The sequence below is a fragment of the Monodon monoceros genome, unplaced genomic scaffold (assembly GCF_005190385.1).
Source record: "Monodon monoceros isolate NGI ecotype Baffin Bay Population unplaced genomic scaffold, NGI_Narwhal_1 Super_Scaffold_7, whole genome shotgun sequence".
Taxonomy (NCBI): Eukaryota; Metazoa; Chordata; class Mammalia; order Artiodactyla; family Monodontidae; genus Monodon; species Monodon monoceros.
Window position 1 is genome coordinate 55,066,213 of NW_021703784.1, and position 15,606 is coordinate 55,081,818.

Here is a 15,606-nt window from a genome sequence, read left to right on the forward strand (position 1 = left end):
TCTGCTGTATAACAAAGTGAATCAGATATATGTACACATATATCTCCATATCCCCTCCCTCTTGCGTCTCCCTCCCACCCTCCCTTTCCCACCCCTCTAGGTGGTCACAAAGCACCAACTGAGCTGATCTCCCTGTGCTATGCGGCTGCTTCCCACTAGCTATCTACTTTACGTTTGGTAGTGTATATATGTCCATGCTACTCTCTCACTTCGTCCCAACTTACCCTTCCCCCTCCCCGTGTCCTCAAGTCCATTCTCTATGTCTGTGTCTTTATTCCTGTCCTGCCCCTAGGTTCTTCAGAACCTTTTTTTTTTTTTTTTTTTTAGATTCCATGTATATGTGTTAGCACACGGTATTGGTTTTTCCTCTCTGACTTACTTCACTCTGTATGACAGTCTCAAGGTCCATCCACCTCATTACAAATAGCTCAGTCAGAACTGGGACTTTTTCGTTTGGCCACAACGTACCAGGCACAATGTCCAACACGTTGTCTCATTTAACAGTCACAGCTCTCTAACCTCGCACACAGCAGCATTCGGTCATATGCGTTGAACTCATAAATGACTGAATGGATTGAGTTTTTTCAGCCTCATGTTAGATATTGTGAAAATGAGGCCTAAAGATGAGAACTGCCTGTCCATGGTCACACAGTGGGAGCTGGGAGCCCGTGCTCTTTCTCTGAACTACTGCTGCTGTTGTCACAACCTGCCTCGAGCGGGCAGGAAGGAACACTCACACTTACGCAGGAGGAGGGAGTGAGTTCACTCTTCAGCCACACATCAGTCAGCCCGACAAGCACTAACTGAGAACCTGCTGTGCTTGCCGCCCTGTGTGAGAGCACTGCTTCTGGATATAGGATGTATCATATCACTTAGGCTTTCTTTGATTTGCAGGAATGAATTCAGAGCATGGACTGACATCAAGCCTGTGAAACCCATAAAAGCCAAGCCCCAGTACAAGCCCCCGGATGATAAGATGGCTCATGAGACCAGCTACAGCGCCCAGTTCAAAGGGGAGGCCAATAAGCCAACCCCAGCTGACAATAAGGTCATTGATCGCAGAAGAATACGCAGCCTCTACAGTGAGCCCTTCAAGGAACCGCCAAAGGTGAGACTGAACTTCTGGGGACGCATCGGCACTGTCTGGCATGGAGGGGTTAACTACAGCAGAGATTGAGGGGTGGGGAAGGGGGTACTGCCAACTCTGGCCCCGCCCCCAAGGGCTTCTTTAAAGCCCCTCCTTTCCTTCACAGCACACAGAGACAGAGGAGCTTCTTACCAGGGACCTTTGCTAAATTCAAAGTGAACTTTTAAAGGAACATTACCTAAAATGAAAACAGCTTAAAGACTGGTAGGTTTCCAGAGAACTAGCTTCTGATTTTGAGAACCCCCCCCCCAAAATGGCAGAAAATCTCACATGAGCCCTAAATCCCCTTGTCTTAAAATAACTGTGCTTTTGCCCCTGAAGTGCTGACCCAGCCTTGGAGGCTTCCTTGCCTGACTTCTTTCCCACCCAGCCCCTGCCTCATCCTCAGCTCCAATCACTGGACACTTCTTTACCTCCCAAATCCCTAAACATCACCTGCCTTTTGTTATCCTTTCCCTCCAGCCAGCAGCAATTCTCAGTCTGTCACAATACACCTGTCACATCATGTGTTCCAAGTAATTTGCTACTATAATAAACAGCTTGTGAATGAGTTTCATTCCTAAGTAAGTTACAGTGGATTCAGGGATTTTCCAGTGACATCAGAGCTTTGCCTTGTTTTCATCGCAATATGCATTCATGAGAGGGAGAATCATGTTGGAGACTCTGCTGCTGAGACAGGAATCATACATGCCATAGCTTATTCTATGATGTCAAGCCATACGGAATTGTGCAATTATCAGCTCTCCTCTCTATAATAGCAGTAAAAGTCTGAAAACCTAAGAGCCTTTGCTCTGCTTTGCCCTAAAGTCTTGCAGTCAAGTGGAGTCTCCTCTTTGGCCCAGGACTGGTTTACAGGTAAGGCAACTACCCAACCCAGTTTGCCTGGACTACTCCAGATGAAGCATTGAAAATTCCATATTCCATGAAAGCCCTCAGTCCTGGGCAAACCAGGACGATCGGTTACCTTATTTCCAGGTCAGGGGTGACTTGAAAACCCCTAGACTTCATTGAGTGGATGACCCGGCCTGTGAGGCCCAACATCATCTCCGTCCACCTTCCACAGATGAAGTGGGACCCAGGACATGGGGTTGACTTTGGACAAAAGAAGATTCAAGTAGAGGAGTGAGGGAAGATTGGGGAAAGTAAATCCAGAGGTGGGTGGGAGGAGGGTGGCATATTGAGGCATCATACCCAGTGGCCCAGAGTTCTTGAGAAAGAGAAGAAAAGACCATCTTTCAGGAATGAGGGGGCAGAACTGGCAGGAGGTAGCTTGGGGAGAGGGAAGTGGGCTTGAACAGCAGCCCTGGGGAAAACCGTCTGGGGAGCCAGCCAGAGGGGAGGAGGGGATGGCTGGACAGCGCTGAAGGCCTCACTGGGCGAGACTGCCCGCCCAAGCCTCTCAGTGAGAACGTTTGTGCACAGGAGCTCAGAAACAGGAAAGGCCGGCTCCTGCTGTGGTAGTAAACCGCCCAGAATCTCAGTGTCTTCCATCAACAAAGTTTATTTCTTTTTTATTTTTTGCGGTACGCGGGCCTCTCACTGTCCTGGCCTCTCCCGTTGCGGAGCACAGGCTCCGGACGCGCAGGCTCAGCGGCCATGGCCCACGGGCCCAGCCGCTCCGCGGCATGTGGGATCTTCCCGGACCGGGGCGCGAACCCGTGTCCCCTGCATCGGCAGGCGGACTCTCAACCGCTGCGCCACCAGGGAAGCCCAAACAAGGTCTATTTCTTACCAGTATGGGCCCACCGTGGGTGGGCTGCAGCTCTCTTCCTCGGCACCTCTTCCGTCTAGAACTCAGGGTGAAGAGCAGCCTCTCTGTGGCAGAGGAAAGGGGCACGTTGGGAAGCACAGGCTGACTGTTGATCTTCTGTCTGGAGGTGACCCGTCACCTCTGCTCACATCTCATTGCCTAAAGCCGCTCACGTGCCCGCCTGCGTTGAGCAGGATGGTGAGGTACCGTCCTCCCGCGGGCAGGGCCAGCGGGGAGTGCGTCACAGAGCACAGCCCACCTGGCGGGGCCGGGACGCAAGGGCTGGTGGCGTGGCCAGCGAGAGGACGGCCAGAACGGCTGACCGGGGGCTTCAGAGGGGAGACGCCGGATGCCCTAGCGTCCCCGAAGAGGCTTTACACGCCATGCCCCTCCGAGTCCTGCGTTGTTACTGTTATCCTTTCACTAATCACGTCTTCTCTCTAAATTCGCCCTCCTACTCCCTCCCCTTCTGTGTTTCTGTTCGCCGTCTGTCTGTCTCTCCGTGCAGGTGGAGAAACCTAGTCTCCAGAGTTCCAAACCAAAAAAGACCTCAGCGAGCCATAAGCCCCCGAGGAAGGCCAAAGACAAGCAGGTGGTGTTGGGCCGGGCCTCCAAGAAAAAGAGCGCGGAGGGTGCCAGCGCTGCCCCGCCTGCTGACAAGGAGCAGAGCGCAGAGATGAACAATAAGCTGGCTGAGGCTAAAGAGTAATGCACTGCACTTCCCTTGCTTCTTCTCTTCCTTTTCTTTCTTCTTTTTCACTAACCAACAAAAAAGGCCACAAAATTGATTAGAGGCTTCCCATCTGCATGGGTCCTGAACGTCCTAGGAGCTCTTTGGTTTCTTTGAACAGACGGATCCTGTTTCAGAGACTGGGCGGCCTGCCTCCTGTGCAGATCTAGAGCAGGTCTGCACCACGGGCCCCTGGACCAGCCGGAGCCTGTGTGCAGGGCGGTGCCTCCTGGCGGGGGAGAATATACCTGCCGAGGGAGGCCCGGGGACCACAGGGGAACCGTCCTGGCGGTGCTTAGACATGAATGTAGGGCGTCCCCCTCCTGTTCCTCCCCAGGGTCTGTGCCAGTGATCAATTTTGAACTTTAGGTAAAAGTGTTCTTTTCCAAAACTCATGCGCTATAGAAGCTTGACCTGGGCTTCGGCAATTGGCAAAATGTGTGGAAATATTTAACAAGCAAACAAAAATATTCTGGCCTTCATGTCAATAAAATGAGTTGCGTCTGTTAAGTTTAAGTAATTTTTTCATAGACTCTTCTGTTAGAAACACGTGACTGCATTTAGTTTCCTATCAGTGGGCTTTAAATCGTATACCAAGTAAATGATGTGCCACTGATGACCAAAACTAGGCCAGGGCAAAAAGGTTAGGTGTTGTAGGTACACTCCAGACATCATAGGAAGATGACAAAAATGAGATTGTTTTCCTGTTAACTCTCCGCCTATCCAGTGCTGTGGATTTTGCAAAGTGACTGGTTACGGAGGACTGAGGAGGAAAGTTCAAGGTGTAAAGATAGTGTGTTTAGAATGTGGCTTTCTTGCTTCTGAGAAACACACAGCAGGAAGCAGATGTAGTGGCTACTGTGACAATGTTTACTGTTTCTGCCTGGGCTCTGCTTGCTCTGTTCCTCAGAGAGGACAGGAGATGCTGAACTTCAGGTTATGGGAAATTTCTATGACTTAGCCTAAGACGAGGACAATTCCCTGCTATATGATTAGCAAGCGTTTTTGACCTCATTTCTGAATAAAAGCAGCTCTCCCTGCATTGTGTGTCTCGTGTCTGTGTGGCTAAAGCTGCCAGCGGCAGCAGTGCCACCTTAGCTGTGCTAGAGTTGTGCTGTAGGCATTAGCCAGGGAGTTGTGGAAAGACCCCACATACCTACTAGAAAAATGACATTTGCAAACCCCGTGGCGGCGTGTAGGTTGCGCAGTACTCTTTATTTCCCACGTCCCCAGGGTGCTTCCTGTCGCCGTCATTCAGAAATCGCTGGGCTGTTGTGTGACACCAGCCTCTGCTCAGGCGTACTTTTCTTTTGTAATAAAAGTGGTAATGAGTGAAGTTCTCACGGTTCCTTACCTCAAAAGTCCCGTTAGGTCCTTCAAGTTGGAGGAAATAGAGCCTCCACAAGCTCTCTCATCTTCTGACCATTCAGGCAGCAAAATCCCCATTTACACCATTTTCTTTGTCACCTTTGGGCTGATTGAGAAGTCTCTTGCAAATTAATTGAGCCTGTGCTATGCAGGCCCTATTTCCTAAGAGGACAGAACCTGCAGAAATGAAGCGCTTGGCCAGGCCTCTCTGCCATCTTCCTTTCTGTCCCAGGGAAGGAACTGTGAGGAAGAAGTACCGAGCAAGGTAGAAAACGTTAGTGAGTTTCAGGGTTTATGGATCACAGATTTTGATGCCTAGCTGGAAAGGGCTAGAGTAGATCTCGGTACTGATTCAGGTATTTGCTAGCTGATCTTAACAATAATCTCATGCTGAGAGCTCGGTCAGCATGATCTTAACTTTGTCCAGAGAATCTGCCAACGTATGTTTGTTCTCTTGAGATCTGGCATTCGTCAGACATGTTGATGTTAGCCACGATTTGGATTTCTCCGTAGAATAGTCCTCTATTTTTTTGCAGATCAAGTAAATCAAACTTTACGACGCACAGGGGACCATTCACTCAACATTCGCTTATTGGATGCCTGTGTGCCCGACACGGGGCCAGCCGTAGTGGGTAGCGTGTATAAATGTCTCCACCACAGCACAACCAGGATACGTAGGACTCCACCCCTGTGTCTGATTCAAGTTTGTGTTGCCCCAATTGTAGAGTTAACCACCCACCTTGTGGTCCCAGGCACTGAGTTTCTTCCCTGCCCCACCTGACGCTTTAGATGACCTGTAGGATGTCTTTTCAGGCCTTTAGTCTCCCCATCTTTTTAGTGCCTCCAACTGAGAAAACCCTGTTGGTAGTTCGCTTTGACTCTTGAATGTGTCACTTCACTGGCAAGAAACCTCCTTTGATTTCTACTGTTTACAAATAAAACTCAGCCGGTCTAGTTCTGCATCCCAAACGCGCTGACTGAAACTGATTTCAGTTTCACAAGCAGTGTTTTAGTGTTGCCTTTCTGAAGGTGGCCAAGCTTCAAATGCCTGTTTGCCCCATTTTTGTACACTTCCCTGTGGTTCCCTGAACTCCCCTGACAAAAGAGCTAGGACTGAAGCTTTCTCACCTTCTGCTTCACTCACCTGCAAAGATGATCCCTAAAGCTGTGCGTTGGGTCCTTAAAGCTTTTTGTTATCTGCTGGTGCTCCCGTTACGCCTTTGCCTCTCTCAAGGCAGACCGGAAGCGTCTAATTACGATTTTGTGGCCTGGGTTTTGTTGCGTACCACAGATTGTCTATGTATGTGTAGCGCACACCTCTCTTGGTGCTATTTCATTCCTGCTGTTAGTAAGAAAATGACAGAAATATTCATGTATAGCCAATTGATTGTGACGTGCTTGCGGTCTGTGCTTGCTCAGAAAAACAAACAAACCGTTTTTCCAATTATCAATAAATGCTAAAGACGAACACCACTTTCTTGATCTTATTTCCTTGGTAAGGCCCAGCTGAGTAGGTGAAGGAACCAACTTTTGCCATTTGAGCCGCTCTCCACGAGATGAGCTGCACCCTGCAGTTTCTCTGGGGTTCTCCGTAACGCAGCTTGACTCTTTTAGATACTTGCCTCTCAGATACTAATTGCAAGCAGTCAGAGCTAAGTGTTGGGAAAGGCGACGATGGACCGGGAGACCCAGTGGCCAACAAGGTAGTGTAACGATCTGATCCCATGTAGCTGGGGGTGAGTGGCCAGCACCACCTCGCCACACTGGGAGGCTGGCCCCCGACCTCCACCCTCTTCCCGTCAACCCGCAGGACTGTCTGTTATGGCTTTTCTCCTCCCAAGAGATGGCAGAGGTGCCTTCATTTATTTAATCTGGTCACTGTGGAGGCTCCACGCTCAGGGGCTGGCTCACTGTGTGGGTGATGGCGTGACAGTCGGGTGTGCGCCTAACACGGGGGTGTGGAAGCCGCCGTAAGGGAGTCCAAACAAGGTAACAACAGGCCAGGGAGCTGGGAGCTCAGATGGAGGACAGGATTCTTCCCACCGGGAGTGGGGAATCTGTAGTCTTCATGGGGGGGAACCTTGGAGAGTGGGTGGCATGTGGGTATGCGGGGCATGCAGGGGCAGGCCTACAGGCAGGAGAGCAGAAGGGTGGGCACCTCAGAGCCAGGGCTGAGGGTGCCCACTTGGATGTCCTTCTGTTGGAATGGAAGACAAAAGATTCTATCCTTTGGGATCCCGCTTCCTTGTGCCAGTGCATGTTGATTGAATACCTCTCATGTGCCAGGCATTGTGCTTGGAGCAGAGAAGCAGGGTGGCTGAGACCCCACCTCCAATCACAGTGAAACATGAAGAAGGAGTCTGTTCTAGCAGATTCTGTGGGTCAGGGAGGACCTCAGTGGATGGGCAAGTGGCGACCAAGTGAACAGAGCCGGGTGGGGGGCGGCCAGTCATGACGGGCAGAAGGGCTGCAAGAGCAGAGATGTGGGAGCCCAATGCCAGGTGAGCTCAGTCCTTGGGAGGGTCAGGGTGCCGTGGACGTCCTGGTGCCGTCGGGGGGGGGGGAGGTCACTAACCAGGGTCTCTATTCACACCCCCAGCTGTACCCCACCTGCGCATGCTCCCACCATCGTGCTTCTCACCCTCACCCTCAAACCGGGCACCAGCCACAGGTCCTCTCTTGCTCTAGGCTGGGAGCTCTAGGCTGGGACTCATTCTGTTGCTGTTTCTCAAAATCTGGGCTTTGAGTAGGAGCCGTGGTAGGAATAATCAAGGATCATGTATGTGGAACAAAACACTATATATTTGTTTTCCAGATGAACAGAAAGCATTCCACCCACCTGCCTGCTTTTGTATGAGGCAGAAAATGCAAAATACTGTCCAATAATAAAGCGTACCTAAAAGTATAATATTAGCTCTCTTTTGATCAGTTAAGAATTGTTTGATCAAAACTAGGGATTGAGAGATGAAAAGACAGGAGAAGTAGAAACAGGCAAAGAGAGAAGACACCCAGAAAACACACATGTATGAAGACACTGAGGATAACCCAGGAGAAGGTGAGACACACTCAGAATCGAAGGGCAAGAATGGGCAGCGGAGAAGCAGGAAGGTGGGAACCACCCCGTGGTCAGGCTCACCCGGAGCCTCAGCCTCACTTCCGCTGTGCTCCCTGATGCTGCCCAAGCCCAGGAGGCAAATCTCCACCCTTACTATCATCACCTCCCTGAAACAGCAAATGAAGTTAAAACCAGCCTCTAGTTTTAAAATAGGTCCCCACTGCTACATTCATTATAAGCGTAGTTTAATCCTTCCTTAGAGTTTGTGTTCTTAGTGAAGTTCTTTCCTCATTTTTTTTTTTTCCACTAGGGTTTAAAAATGCACAGCCTGCTTCCCATAGATTCAGGGAGTGTCAAGTGGACGCCCTCTGTGTGCGGACTCCCTCTATGTGCATCATGGTTTCAAGGCCCTCTCCCTGCTAAAATGCTTAAAGCAGTTTACATTTTCAGGACCTCAGGTATAAAAAGTTTCTTTCAGGATGTAGACCGTGGACCATCTACAGTTAAGGGGAGACCTAGAGCAGCCCCACCTGAGGCCAACAGGGCAGGGACAGCGGCAGGGACAGCCGAGCCGAGACAGGAGAGGCAGCTGTTTCCAACCAATGGAACCAACCCTGCTCGGCTTCCCCTTGGGCAGAACCCGGCACGTGATCCCAAGCTCTCCATCGCACTGCCACTGATGCATCGATCCTCATGACACCTAGACCATCCTAGAATAGCTCTAATAACAGAGTTGCCATCCTTACATGTTTTCTTCCTTAGCATGTGAATACAGGTTAACAGTGGCGGTGCCCTTAGGCCTTTACCAGGTTCATGGATGGACGTCGGTGGCAGCTATGCCAGTCTGTGTCTTTCACTAAACACAGACTGTCCTTCTCTAAAACTTGGGACACTAATACCCACCTCATATGAGAGGAGTGAGGATGAAATGACTTGATGGCTATAGGGAACCCATAGTGGACACTAAATAGAGCTCATTTCAGGCCCCTCTGCCTTCCCTGTACAGTACTTGAAAGGTCTGTGTTCTCTGTCCTTCTGATAATTACTCTGACAATATATGAAGCTGATTGAGGCAAACACTGATCAAGAAGAACACTTTTAAAGAATCCCAGCTACTGAATTACCTTGAGTTCACAAACCTAAGCAATAATATTCTAAGAATTTATAACTACCGATTGCTTACGAAGCCTTTCTTTCTGTGCAGTCCCGCTGAGCCCTCCTGATGTAGTGGAGCAGGTGTTTGCACCAGGTGACAGACAGGAGAGGGAAGCTCAGGGAGGAGGGTGTCTGCCAGCTGCACCTGGCTGCTCCACAGCCTGGACTGCTTCTCCCTTTCACCTAAGGGAGGAGGCCGGCCTGAAGGGAGTCAGGTTTCAGATGAGTTGGACGCCTAAGCTATATCCTCACCTCGAGGTGCCCTGTCTGCTTGGGCAAACTGCAGGCTAGCCTAGGATCCCCTCTAAATCTTGGGAACCAGATACAAATGAGGGGAAGTAAGAGTTGGGTCAGGTTTTCACACACAACTGGCTCAAACATCCTGAATGAATTGACCAATTGTCTCAGCCAAATATATAGGTTTTCTCCTTTGGGTGCTAAATTAACTGACTGGGTTATTGAATACAGAATGATCCAACTGTTTTCATTCATAAGAAATATACTTGGTACTAGAGATACCAAGATAAAACAGGTGCCCAAACCTGACACTGGAGGTGTTGCGTCAGAGACCGCCAGCTTGTGCATTTTATTTCAAGCAGTGGAACCGAGCTTAACTCTGTGTCCCTTGTCCTCATATAAGTGGCCCTCAGTCGCTTGTTAATTTGGTATTGTGTATATCTATTTCAACCTGGACATCTTACCTGGGGCCAAGGGAGCTTCAGATGCTGAGATACGCAAATTCCCGCCACGGGTACTGGTTTAAGCTGCCAGAGGGATCTTTAGAACATGCAGTTCTGACCGTGTCACGCCCTGCTTTAAACCGTCCGTGGGTTCCTCTCTCGGCCTGCAGAAGCTTATGTCTGCTCAGCGCGCCATGCTGCTTCTCACCTCCATGCTTTACCCACGCTCACCCACCTGCTCAGATTGCCCTTCTCCTGCTTCTCCACCTGGCTAACTCATCCTTCAAGACTCCGCTCAGGGGACAGCTCCAGGAAGCCTTTCCCTCACCTCCCAGGCTGGGTAAGATGCTCCCTGTGTGTTCTTCATCGTGGAACTTAGCACACGTACTGTGTCATCTGCTCATATGTGTGTGTGTGTGTGTCCCCCCCCACTAGACTATGCTCCCCCAGGGAAAGACCCTGTCCTTCTGCTCGTCTTGTAGCCCTAGCTCCCAGCCCATTGTCTTCCACAGATAACGTCTTCTCAAGTGTTTGCTGAATGAACAGTGAGCGAATGAATGACTGATGATATTCACCATCTGCCTCCACAGGCACCACCGAGCCTCCGCAAGGCTTTATTCTGCCTAGTAACTGGCTCTGCTCACAAGACAGGGGTGGTTTCAAGAAAGGTCACGGCAACGGCTGAGCACAGAGGAGTCAACAGCTGCTTTTATAATGGCCAGCCTCTGGGCCAGCCTCCTCTGTGCGTCATGTGGCCACTTTTTCTAAACAGTCCTGACTTCATAAAATCATAGACTCATGGTTAGAGGGTAATCTTAAGAGGCTGGCTGAGCCCATCCCCTGCCCAGTGCAGAGCTGCTAACTCCATGATGGCAGAGGCATCCTCCAGGGGCATGTCTTAGCAAAAAGGGCTGGGAATTAGAGCCAGCAGGCCTGGTTCTAAATCCAAGCTCTACTAGTTACTAGCTGTGTAACCTTGGCTGAGTTTCTTACTTTCTTTGAGCCTCAAAGAAATAACAAGAATACAAGTATCAACCACTACCCAGATCTATATGACTCCCAAATTCAGAAGGTAGGGGTTTGGTCAGCAAGGAACAGAGTGTGACCTGAATCTGTTTGGTTCGAGTGTGGGTAGCAGGTGGTAAGAGGTCTGATCACAGAAAATCCTGTTTGTGATTCAGAGGACTATTATGAGGGCTCCGTGAGGGTGCATACAAAGGCCTCTGTGAACTGTAGGTGGAACATCCTTGTCACAGTTCACTTTATGGGTAATTTGCTCACCACCACTTCCCAGTTACTTACCACCCTTAGGCCCAACGGAGTGGTGGTGGCTGGAGCTACACGTGGCAAAGCCACTCTCCTGCCACACAACAGCTTGAGATGATGCCCCTCTAGTACTGGCTCTTGCTGCCCCCTCGCCTTCCCAGCCCTTCCCCAGCCCCTCCTCCCTGAGCACCTTATTAATCAACCTCCTGGTACAGATTCCATTTCTGCAATTACACGGTCATTTTCATTGATCCCCTCTGGACACACCAAACCAATTTTTGATTAATGGCTCAAGATCCCATCCTTTACTTTAGATGGGGTGGGGGGAAGGACAAAGATTGATTTGCAAGTTCCCAGGTAGACAAGAACTGAGCCATTACTGTCTGGCGGCCTTAGTCCAGCACTTCACTTTTTTTTTTTTTTTTAACATCTTTATCGGAGTATAATTGCTTTACAATAGTGTGTTAGTTTCTGCTTTATAACAAAGTGAATCAGCTATACGTATACATATATCCCCATATCTCCTCCCTCTTGCATCTCCCTCCCTCCCACCCTCCCTATCCCACTCCTGTAGGTGTTCACAAAGCACCGAGCTGATCTCCCTGTGCTATGCGGCTGCTTCCCACTAGCTTTTGGTTTTACATTTGGTACTGTATATATGTACTTGCCACTCTCTCACTTTGTCCCAGCTTACCATTGCCCCTCCCCATGTTCTCAAGTCCATTCTCTAATAGGTCTGTGTCTTTATTCCCATCCTGCCCCTAGGTTCTTCATAACCATTTTTTTAAATATTTCGTATATATGTGTTAGCATATGGTATTTGTTTTTCTCTTTCTGACTTACTTCACTCTGTATGACAGACTCTAGGTCCATCCACCTCACTACAAATAACTCAATTTCGTTTCTTTTTATGGCTGAGTAATATTCCATTGTATATATGTGCCACATCTTCTTTATCCATTCATCTGTCGATGGACACTTAGGTTGTTTCCATCTCCGGGCTATTGTAAATAGAGCTGCAGTGAACATTTTGGTACATGACTCTTTGAATTATGGTTTTCTCAGGGTATATGCCCAGTAGTGGGATTGCTGGGTCATATGGTAGTTCTATTTTTAGTTTTTATTTTATTTTTTTTTTTTTTGGCGGAAGCAGGCCTCTCACTGTTGTGGCCTCTCCCGCTGCAGAGCACAGGCTCTGGACGCGGAGGCTCAGTGGCCATGGCTCACGGGCCCAGACGCTCTGCAGCATGTGGGACCTTCTCAGACCGGGGCACGAACCTGCGTCCCCTGCATCGGCAGGCGGACTCTCAACCACTGCGCCACCAGGGAAGCCCTATTTTTAGTTTTTTAAGGCACCTCCATCCTGTTCTCCATAGTGGCTATATCAATTTACATTCCCACCAACAGTGCAAGACGGTTCCCTTTTCTCCACACCCTCTCCAGCATTTATTGTTTCTAGATTTTTTGACGATGGCCATTCTGACTGGTGGGAGGTGATACCTCATTGTAGTTTTGAGTTGCATTTCTCTAATGATTAATGATGTTGAGCATTCTTTCATGTGTTTGTTGGCCATCTGTACATCTTCTTTGGAGAAATGTCTATTTAGGTCTTCTGCCCATTTTTGGATTGGGTTTGTTTTTTTGATATTGAGCTGCACGAGCTCAATATGGAGACTTTGGAGATTTTGGAGTAAATTTTGGAGATTAATCCTTTGTCAGTTGCTTCATTTTCAGATATTTTCTCTCATTCTGAGGGTTGTCTTTTCGTCTTGTTTATCGTTTCCTTTGCCGTGCAAAAGCTTTGAAGTTTCATTAGGTTCCATTTGTTTGTTTTTGTTTTTATTTCCATTTCTCTAGGAGGTGGGTCAAAAAACATCTTGCTGTGATTTATGTCATAGAGTGTTAATGCCTATGTTTTCCTCTAAGAGTTTGATAGTTTCTGGCCTTACATTTAGGTCTTTAATCCATTTTGAGCTTATTTTTGTGTATGGTGTTATGGAGTGATCTAATCTCATACTTCTACATGTACCTGTCCAGTTTTCCCAGCACCACTTATTGAAGAGGCTGTCCTTTCTCCACTGTACATTCCTGCCTCCTTTATCAAAGATAAGGTGACCATATGTGCGTGGGTTTATCTCTGGGCTTTCTATCCTGTTCCATTGATCTATATATCTGTTTTTGTGCCAGTACCATACTGTCTTGATTACTGTAGCTTTGTAGTATAGTCTGAAGTCAGGGAGCCTGATTCCTCCAGCTCCGTTTTTTGTTCTCAAGATTGCTTTGGCAATTCGGGGTCATTTGTGTTCCCGTACAAATTGTGAAACTTTTTGTTCTAGTTCTGTGAAAAATGCCAGTGGTAGTTTGATAGGGATTGCATTGAATCTGTAGATTGCTTTCGGTAGCATAGTCATTTTCACAATGTTGGTTCTTCCAATCCAAGAACATGGTATATCTCTCCATCTGTTTGTATCATCTTTAATTTCTTTCATCAGTGTCTTATAGTTTTCTGCATACAGGTGTTTTGTCTCCTTAAGTAGGCTTATTCCTAGGTATTTTATTCTTTTTGTTGCAATGGTAAATGAGAGTGTTTCCTTAATTTCTCTTTCAGATTTTTCATCATTAGTGTATAGGAATGCAAGAGATTTCTGTGCATTAATTTTGTGTCCTGCTACTTTACCAAATTCATTGATTAGCTCTACTAGTTTTCTGGTAGCATCTTTAGGATTCTCTACGTATAATATCACGTCATCTGCAAACAGTGACAGCTTTACTTCTTCTTTTCCGATTTGGATTCCTTTTATTTCTTTTTCTTCTCTGATTGCTGTGGCTAAAGCTTCCAAAACTATGTTGAATAATAGTGGTGAGAGTGGACAACCTTGTCTTGTTCCTGATCTTAGAGGAAGTCAAGTCAGTTTTTCACCATTGAGAACAATGTTGGCTGTGGATTTGTCATATATGGCCTTTATTATGTTCAGGTAAGTTCCCTCTATGCCTACTTTTTGGAGGGGTTTTCATCATAAATCGGTGTTGAATTTTGTCGAAAGCTTTTTCTGCATCTATTGAGATGATCATATGACTTTTCTCCTTCAATTTGTTAATATGGTGTATCACCTTGATTGATTTGTGTATGCTGAAGAATCCTTGCATTCCTGGGATAAACCCCACTTGATCATGGTGTATGATGCTTTTAATGCAGAACTTCACATTTTTAAAAGCATCATTAGCAGGATTGTCAGATTCATGGCAGCTCATCGAGACAGTCAACTATGCCCCTGACTTTGCCTTCTTGGTGTTAAAACAACCAAGGGAGCTTTTAAAATATTTTTTATACAAATGGGAATTTATTTAGTTCTTAGGAGGTTATATCCAGAAAAGGTATTTATCAGCAAAAATGTAAAAAGGAAAACGCAGGGACTTCCCTGGTGGTCCAGTGGTTAAGACTCCATGCTTCCACTGCAGGGGGCATGGGTTCGATCCCTGGTCAGGGAACTAAGATCCCACATGCCACCCATGGCGCAGCCAAAAAATAAATAAAGTAAAAAATTTTTAAAGAAAGAAAGAAAAAGCAACAACAACACAGGGCAGAAAACAAAACTATCTAGCTATGTACTGCAACCATCTCCCTGTACTTCAGGAGAACACATCTTCCCACAGGGGACCTGGAGTGGTGGAGAAAAATCCGAACTAGGAATCTGCCCCAGCTGTCTGGTGCCACTTCTGTAAAATGCAGAGGTGGCACAACCTAGGGGAAGGGAAGGAGCATTTATTTGACCTTTACACAGTTGTTTGCATTTAATCCTCACAATAGGGCTAGAGAGTCTGTTGTAGGCATCATCCCCATTCACAGATAAACAAGTCTAGACTAGGTGATTAAATAACAAAGTCACACAACTTGTAAGTGATGAGCCAGGATTTGGAGCCTGGTTTGGGTGACTGAAACCCATTCCTTGTCCAGTACTTGGGACCATCTCTAGGATTCCTACTGTAGAGAATTCCTGAAAGGGCAGTCTCTTCATCCTCTCTCTTCCTTGCTCCAAAACCTTCAGTGACCCTAAGTATTCTCATCATCTTTGGAAAGTGAGTCAGATGAAGGTCACAGACGCTGAGTTTGATCAGCACAGTTACTACCTCCTACCCCTCCCCCACCCAGAATTAAGCCTTGTGGTGGCAGCCATTTTTTTAGCCATGGTCCTAGCCTCTCTTCCTGTGCAGATGAGCCACATCTGGGTGGACTCCCTTTGTAGCCCCGGGCTGGTAGACTGGCTGGCAGCCATACAGGTAGGGTTTACAGGTGTGGGTGCAGTTGGGCACTCTTAGACCAGGATGCCCCTGTTTTCTGAGACGATCTTCTTTGCCAGGGTCTGCTGAACACCAGGAGGTAAACCAGGGAGGTCCTCGTGTAGTAGATGCGGGAAGGGCTGAGGCAAAGAGGGACTGGTTGTTGGAGTCCCAGAG

General features: G+C 47.9%; 1 protein-coding gene across 1 annotated transcript in view; it reads left to right on the plus strand.

Annotated features, from left to right (window-relative positions):
- MAP6 (microtubule associated protein 6) overlaps window positions 1-15,606 on the plus strand; it is an 86,735-nt gene that overhangs the window by 56,491 nt on the left and 14,638 nt on the right. Inside the window, exons 2-3 of the mRNA XM_029206830.1 lie at window positions 895-1,108; window positions 3,406-3,602. Coding sequence (XP_029062663.1) covers window positions 895-1,108; window positions 3,406-3,602 — 411 coding nt within the window. The remainder of the gene's footprint in view (window positions 1-894; window positions 1,109-3,405; window positions 3,603-15,606) is intronic.